We start from the raw sequence: 7,343 nt of genomic DNA, 5'->3' as shown, positions 1-7,343 counted from the left end.
AAAACCCATTTGAAACCCATTAGCAAATCGTACCTAGAATAAACAAAAAATCCTTAGGAACACAGCAGGCGCGAAAATCTTGACTTACCGTGGTGTATTCAGGCAGCTCCAGGCCGCTATTCTCGACCTCTGCAAGGTAGCGGGTGTACGCGCTCTAACAACATATAATATTAGTTTCTGGTTACTTTTTGTAATGAAAATACTAACATTTTTGGATAGCAACGACATGGTAGTATGATTGATAGTGGAGTTTGAAATCAATATGAAATCGAAATACTGTTGTGGGGTGGAGGTCGGGTGACTCGCTAGAGCGTCACATGACGGCCAAGAGGACGTCTTGGCATATCAGCGAGGTCGCGTGACATGTATACACTCGGGAGTGATGTGTCAAGTTGTACAAGTTGCTGAGTCATCCCTGGGATTGTCGGTTTCGGTGGGGCCGAGCTGCCGTTGGCTGACAGGTGGGTATGGTACATTATTATTATAAAATTTATATATATGAACAATTGAACAGGGTGCCTACTGAATACTGAATTCTGTATAAGCATCTTATAGACTGTTCTTGACACAAGGAATGCTGTACTGCCGAGTAGAGAGATCTCGCCAAGAATCAGCGCTAATATAGCCTAGGAACCATTGCTCCTGCCATTGTCCCTACGATCGACACCATCGGAGAACTGCGACCAGATTAATTAGTATTCTGTATTTTGTTCTCTGTTCTGTCAGGATCTCTAGTCGCTCTTTGTACTCCGCCGCTCTTTTCCTTAACGGCCTTCTTGCATCGGCTGATATCCTCCTTTCCGCTTCTAAGCCTTGGTGGCTGCAAATCACTCGGTTTTTTCTGCTGACTCTCTTTCTCATTTTATCCTGGTGTTTCATTCCTTACTGCTATCGCACTCTTCGATTCTATCTCTGTTTTGTCTCTTATCGTCTTAATACCTCTACTATTAATCTGCGACCGGCAGTCTAACCTCGGTCGGCCTCCGCAAAATGGCCTCAACCGATCGCATCGAACCCGACAACCACCAGTTCATCGAGCCTGACGTTGGTCTCTCGTCTCTCACTCAGTCGCCGTGATACTGATATTAATCTTGCAGACATTCGATGACAATGACTCTAGCTATCAGAGCTCGTACGTCGCGTAGACTGCAATTTCTCGATTCCCGCTAACAGTCGCAGGCTGGGCGACGCCAGCTACACAACGAGCATCACCTCCAGTGCGATGAACTACACGTACGTCCTCTCCTCCCTTTTACCAAACAAACCCTTACTGATACTCTCAGATACGAGGTATCTCTAGCAAAATAATCGCACGAACCAAACTAAACCCCTCAGAATGGCCGCCGATACCACTCATACCACGAAGGAGAATACGTCTTGGTACGCTACACCCGATCCCATCGCGACCCAACTGCGCCAACCCAACTAACCGCCAACTAGCCCAACGACGAACAAGAACAAGATCGACTGGACCTGGTTAGTGCGACGCGATCGAGACTAAAAAATGCCGAAGATTAATAAGGGCAGAGCCACCACATCTACCGCATGCTACTGAAGGGCGAGCTGAACCGGGCACCGATCAAGAATCCCGCGCGCGTACTGGACATCGGAACGGGGACGGGCATATGGGCGATTGATTTTGCAGAGTGAGTGCTTAGTCTTTTCGAGCTGGAATTGGGAGCAAAACGAGGGATGCGACGGCGACTAATATTTGGTAATACAGCGAACACCCGGAGACGGAGGTTATCGGTGAGCTGAGCTCCTGCCCATGCACCAGAACAAAGAACCCGGCGACACCACCCACCAACCAACTAAGCAGTAATCTGAACTAACGCGCCGCGCAATTCTAGGAAACGATCTTAGTCCGATTCAGCCTTCTTGGTATGCTATCCACCTTATCAATCAAAAAACCACAACCAACCATACTAACAATGAAATAGGATCCCACCAAACTGCCGCTTCGAAGTCGACGACTTCGAACTAACCTGGTCCTACAGCCAACCCTTCGACTACATCCACGGCCGCGAATTAGAGGGCTTCATCCGCGACCACGACCACGTCTTCCGCGAAGCCTTCAAGTCGCTAAAACCCGGCGGGTACTTCGAGATTTCCTCCATCGACGTAAACTCCTACAGCGACGACGATACGCACCTCCGCGCAAAATGCATGGCCGAGGGCGTAAAAAACATGCACGCCGCCTCTAAAAAGTTCGGAAAGGACATGAACACGACTTCAACGTGGAAGGAGCGCATGGAACGCGCGGGATTCGTCAACGTCACCGATGAAATCTTTAAATTGCCGCAGAGTCCATGGGCGAAGGACCCCAAACTTAAAGAGTTGGGACGGTATCACCAGGTTAATATGTTTGAGGCGATTCCGCCATACTGCTATGCACTTTTCACGAGGGTGCTGGGGTGGGAAAGGACGGAGATCGAGGCGCTCTGTGCGGGGATTCGGGCTGAGTTGAAGGATCTGTCGATTCATTTGTATTCAGAGGTACATATTGTTTATGGGCAGAAGCCGGAGAGCACGGAGTCGTAGGGCTCGCTCCACTCTTGGTCTGGCGTGTTGTCGCTGTGCTGGGATGGTATGGGGTACCTATTATTCTATTTGACGGCAGATTTTGCGATTTAGCTTGGTTACCTACTTCAGCTTCGGCTTGAGCTTGCTATTGCTTAATGTTATCTTGAGCGTTCTCGTTCGTTCTTATTCAAATATTATCGCTCATCTTTTGATTTTTTGCGCTGTTGTAGAAAGTATCCATTGTATAGTCAGCATTGCTGGAGTACTCAAATGATGTCCCGACAGAGATATATATTCCGACCGCACTCTCACACCACAAACATCACAGCCCAAGACAAGACCACCACGAGCCCCTAATTCCCATCCCAAGTCGGGATAATGTCGGAGAAACACCTAGAGTAAAACACAATCGCACTTCAAGAACACTCTCCCAGTTCAAACACCACAACGACCAGTAATCCAGCCAAATCTCAAAGTCCGGCCACTTGACATCGGCACTCGTTAGGCGCGACACCCATCAACGTCTCCTCCCCCTCCTTTTTGCGGTGGCTTATATATTTGAAGTAATTGCCTATTCTTCAACAAAGGCAAGGTGGCCGAGCGGTCTAAGGCGCGCGGTTAAGGTACACCGATAGGCGAACCTCCTCTTGTAATCACAAGTTTCCGCGTCATTAATTTGGCGTGGGTTCGAATCCCACCCTTGTCAATTATTTTTTTTTTGTTTTTTATTTTAAATTTTCCCCCTATATCCTTCGAATATCGGATATAATTGTTTTGTCAGTGTTTACTCGATCGGGGTTTGCCTTTGAAAATGGTGATTGTATGTTATTCACTATCTAGCTAACTACAAGATATACCTGGCTAATGGTTTATGGTAGTTATTTCGCGGGCCACCCCCAAAGATCACGACATGTCGGACAGGTCACCCCGATGCTAATCCCTTGCAAACTCTGAAGCTTCTTCTGCAGGCAGGATCTATGCCAGGCCGTGGAGCATTGGCCGCAGCTTACCATGTAAAAGTCAAGGGCGTGAATCACTCGACCGCCGGTCCAGGCTGCAACTCCTCGTCCTTCTTTCCAGGCGATATTCTCAAAGTTGTTGTCAAGTTCACCACCCTCTCCAATATCGGATGGTCGCAAAAAGGATGGACCAGGGTTAGGATCCAATTCGAATTGGACCGAAAACATGGGGCCTTCGCACATATTGCAACTCCCTACATGGGCCAATCCATCTCCAGTCATTTCAAAGCGCCAAAAATTGGGGAGACGCGGGCGGGGGTTATTGTTATTTTCCGAGGACTTCGCCCCAGGTGTTTGCTGTTGGTCCTCCTGCGGTTGTTTTGTCCTAATGGAAGCTGGCTCGTTGGAACTCTGAAAGGGTGTAGCCATGGCCTTTGCCACATCATCCGTGATTCTGGTTCCGCCATCAACAGATGATGCTGTACTGGGCTCATTGTCACTAGATGATGATTGGGAGAGACCCCGGTTTGACTGCCGTAGCACCGTTTGGGAAGCTTCCGGGACAGCTGAACAGACGGTCGACATTGAACTGCTTTCAAGATGCGTTCTTGATGCTCTCGTGCTGCTTGCAGTGACCGCGTCTGTACTGGACGACCTAGCAGATGACTCTGTCAGGCCCCGTGGTCTGGGTATGGAAGCACGAACGCTGGTCTTGTCCTGGTTCTTTGTCACCACTTCCGACTCGGACGATCCCCTTACTCTCGAATTGGTTTCAGTACCAGGAGCGGTTTTACCGGAGTGAGACGATATGGATCGCGGCGGCTTTTTCTGTCCTATTCTGTCGGAGAATGTTGTGGGAGATTTATCGCGTCGGCGCCGTCTCTGCGGAAATTCAGTTCCAGAATCCATATTGCCCGTTAGAGAATCTGGCTGTGTGCGGAAGGCTCTGTCTTCTGCTTCAGATGGGCGCCCCCTGCCAAGGGCACCCGGGACATCCAACGGCTGTGTTTGGAAGGGCAATGGCGGTATCTGTGGGGGACGAGAAGTAGATGCAGGACTGGTTGCTAACGTAGGGTCACTATAGGTTGCTCGAGGACTCGGCTTGCTGCTCTCCGCTGAGACTTGGTCTTTGCCGGCCGTTTTGGACGATCCAGAAGGAACAACCTCATATTCACCATGCGAAAGCGACGCACTGGACTTTGCCCCTTTTTTCGATGTCTTGGAATGAACTTTATTAGGAAGCTGGCCGCTCGACGATCGTTGGCGACCGGTGCTGGGATTGCGATGGAAAGGATCGAAGCTCCGGACGGCTTCGCGAACCCTGCCCGGTATGGATTCACTGCTCTCAAGAGAACTCCTAGCACGATCGTACAAACCCTCAATGCCACGCCGTCTTCGCAGAACAGGCCGTCCTGATTGGGGTTAGTCCTCAAAGAAGTGGCAGTTGATGATCAAGGTACCAGTTAAATCGTCCGAATCTTCATCTATCACGCCGTGTTTAAGGGGGTCATTGAAGTGAGTGTCAGTAGAAGGACTGCTCGATGCAGAGTGGATGGTGTCATTCTCTCTCAGGCCTCGGGAAGGCTTTGGCTCTGTAGTGTCTTCGGATTCGTCTATCTTGTCGGTTTGGTTGGCTCGATCGGGATGCTGTAGGTCGTCGGGGTCGTTTTTGGGCGGTGATAGGAAGAAACCTGAAGGATTGGTTCCCATAGTGACAGATAAAAATATAGAATGGTAATAGGCCTATTAAATAGAAGATAATTCAAAGACCATAGTTAGTAGGCAAATCAGGAAAAAAAGTCGAGTGCGATTGCATGGTCCAGGTGGTGATGATTCAGGCAGACTAATTGGGAAGGAACGTTGGACTTGTGTTGAGCGGCAGGACCAGGAAGACCCCTCAGACTTGAGCTCTCCTTACTGAGTTTTCACATTATTGAATAGTCTGTCTACCATCAGTCTATCTTGTTCGTTGACAGTTCAGTATAGATTATATAGATGCACCCCTATTAATAGCACCGCTAACCCGATCTGGTTAGTGTGACGCCCCCAAGGTAGTTGCGCGTCTCAACTCAGTTCAACATCACCACCAACAAAGACATCGCAACAATGAAATTCAAGATACCGTCTGTAACAACAATCTTCTTGACCCTGATCTTTGTTGTTGTTGGTCTCGGTATGCCCCCTTCTTCACCTCGTCAAGAAATAGTCACTAACACCATCCAGCACTCCTGTACACCCGCCGTACAGACCCCATAATGTCCGCCTCCCAAGCAGAAGAATGCGTCGACTGCGTGCACTACGCGAACCGCGTAGAAGGCCGAATTGAAAAAATGAAGACTGTTCGCGAGAACCCGCAGTTCTTCACTTACGCGTTGGACAAGTCCTGTCGCGGGCAGATGTACCTTGATGGGCACTGCCAGAAATTCCGGCGGGAGTTTCGGAAGGATGTTGAGCGGTTCATGGTTGAGATTCAGAATCCATATGAGGCTTGTGTTGCGATCAAGTCTTGTCGGTGAAATGCTTTTGCTTGATTAATGTGATGGGTTTGCGATGGGCTGGTCGTTGGGCATGGTAGTTCCCTGCTGGTTTAGGGACTGGGTTTCTTGGGCTGGATTTCTGGCGTTTTCTTCAAGCGATACCAAAATGTTTTCTTATTCTCATCTTGTTCTGGGTTGTATATATAGTCTCTTCCCTGTATCTATTGCTTTGTTGGTCCAGCGATGCTGGCCGACCGTATCACGTGATATCAGAGTGTCTCTACGTACTAGGTAGTGTCCTGCCAACGAGCGTTCTTTCGGATGACGCTCATGTTCTGCACTTCAATCAAACTGTATATTGAGCTCTCACTGTCATTTTTCTTCTATTCTTGTATCCCCAACCTGCAGGCATCTGTCGATCATCGCCTTGAACCTCGTATCCCCAACCCATGAAACTGCCAAGATGATGGCCCTGGCCCGACCGTCAGCCAGTAAGATACAAAAGTACCAGGATGTTGTGCGGTGGGTAGTGGGTGATATACATAGTATACAAGGGATCTGCGTCAGGCCGGCATATACGAATGCCATATGTCCATCATATAAAAAGATGTTGAAGTGAATGGTTCAAGTAAGTACGAGATGTAACGTCTCGGCTGGAGATCATTTCTTGCAATAGAAACAAACTGTGAGGTATTTGTATTGAATGCATACTTTGTATTTTGAGGACTCAGATTTCGTCTTCAGAGGGGAGAGATTGGTGGCCAGGAAGGTATAAAGCTGCTGTTCACACCCCCAAGTCTGCTCTTCATCAACAATTCGAATTTGCAAGCATTCATGAAAGCAAACTTCATTCCTCAAGAACTATCATATCAAATTTCAGTTGACATCAATTTTAGAATGAAACCTTTTCTGCCCATCGTCATCGCAGTCCTCGGGTAGGTCCCATCTTCCCTCCCCCCTCTTCCCTCCACCCAACTCCCCAACGAAAAACTTATAACTAACCTCTCAACCATAGACTAGCAACCCACAGTTAGTCCACTGCCCTATTCCCACAAATATCATACCTACCCTATAACCCCTACCTAATCTTCACCCTTATTTAGGCTACGCCGTCTCCTGCCAATCCCAAGGCGGATCCTGCCACGACGGAGACCGCGACTGTCCCGCCGGTACGAGCAGCGTCTTTTGGGATGAGGGCTGCTCTGCGGCGTTTTGGCCTTGGGAGGAGGACGATAAGTGTTGTGTTTAAGAGAAGCTTTGGGTCTGGGACATGTTCAGGTCATGGAGGAGAGGAAAGCATGGAAAGGGAGGGTCGTAAAATGATGGGAATGGGGTAGGCTACCTATAGCCCGGGCTCAGGACGGGATGGAGGAGAGTGTGAGGT

General features: G+C 49.0%; 3 protein-coding genes and 1 non-coding gene across 4 annotated transcripts; all 4 read left to right on the top strand.

Annotated features, from left to right (window-relative positions):
• The first annotated feature begins 500 nt into the window (after nucleotides 1-500).
• Nucleotides 501-2,776, top strand: BDV14DRAFT_165970 (class I SAM-dependent methyltransferase). The gene is made up of 10 exons (XM_073767406.1): nucleotides 501-572; nucleotides 631-1,044; nucleotides 1,098-1,132; nucleotides 1,180-1,238; nucleotides 1,334-1,380; nucleotides 1,441-1,476; nucleotides 1,528-1,646; nucleotides 1,724-1,749; nucleotides 1,851-1,881; nucleotides 1,941-2,776. Exons 2-10 carry the CDS (start codon nucleotides 991-993, stop codon nucleotides 2,539-2,541), a joined length of 1,008 nt encoding a protein of 335 aa, XP_073632424.1. The 5' UTR covers nucleotides 501-572; nucleotides 631-990; the 3' UTR covers nucleotides 2,542-2,776.
• A 333-nt stretch (nucleotides 2,777-3,109) lies between these two features.
• BDV14DRAFT_t24 lies at nucleotides 3,110-3,229 on the top strand. Its single transcript has one exon. It is a non-coding gene; the product is annotated as a tRNA-Leu (tRNA).
• A 404-nt stretch (nucleotides 3,230-3,633) lies between these two features.
• BDV14DRAFT_165961 (uncharacterized protein) lies at nucleotides 3,634-4,139 on the top strand. Its single transcript, XM_073767405.1, has one exon. It carries the CDS (start codon nucleotides 3,741-3,743, stop codon nucleotides 3,957-3,959), a length of 219 nt encoding a protein of 72 aa, XP_073632423.1. The 5' UTR covers nucleotides 3,634-3,740; the 3' UTR covers nucleotides 3,960-4,139.
• Nucleotides 4,140-5,571: 1,432 nt separating this feature from the next.
• Nucleotides 5,572-6,300, top strand: BDV14DRAFT_165960 (uncharacterized protein). The gene is made up of 2 exons (XM_073767404.1): nucleotides 5,572-5,655; nucleotides 5,706-6,300. Exons 1-2 carry the CDS (start codon nucleotides 5,589-5,591, stop codon nucleotides 5,996-5,998), a joined length of 360 nt encoding a protein of 119 aa, XP_073632422.1. The 5' UTR covers nucleotides 5,572-5,588; the 3' UTR covers nucleotides 5,999-6,300.
• Nucleotides 6,301-7,343: the final 1,043 nt, after the last annotated feature.

Source organism: Aspergillus stella-maris (genome assembly GCF_047715825.1).
Source record: "Aspergillus stella-maris strain CBS 113639 unplaced genomic scaffold BDV14scaffold_5, whole genome shotgun sequence".
NCBI lineage: Eukaryota > Fungi > Ascomycota > Eurotiomycetes > Eurotiales > Aspergillaceae > Aspergillus > Aspergillus stella-maris.
Note: the sequence above shows the minus strand (reverse complement) of the source record. Positions and strands in the feature narration are given on the sequence as shown.

Excerpts from the sequence above, each read along its gene's own strand:
- BDV14DRAFT_165970 (XM_073767406.1), top strand. The coding sequence starts at position 991 with ATGGCCTCAACCGATCGCATCGAACCCGACAACCACCAGTTCATCGAG. Across the intron at positions 1,239-1,333 it reads TGCGATGAACTACACGTACG|AGAATGGCCGCCGATACCAC; the intron begins TCCTCTCCTCCC and ends ACTAAACCCCTC. Across the intron at positions 1,477-1,527 it reads AACAAGATCGACTGGACCTG|AGCCACCACATCTACCGCAT; the intron begins GTTAGTGCGACG and ends TAATAAGGGCAG.
- BDV14DRAFT_165961 (XM_073767405.1), top strand. The coding sequence starts at position 3,741 with ATGGGCCAATCCATCTCCAGTCATTTCAAAGCGCCAAAAATTGGGGAG.
- BDV14DRAFT_165960 (XM_073767404.1), top strand. The coding sequence starts at position 5,589 with ATGAAATTCAAGATACCGTCTGTAACAACAATCTTCTTGACCCTGATC. Across the intron at positions 5,656-5,705 it reads CTTTGTTGTTGTTGGTCTCG|CACTCCTGTACACCCGCCGT; the intron begins GTATGCCCCCTT and ends AACACCATCCAG.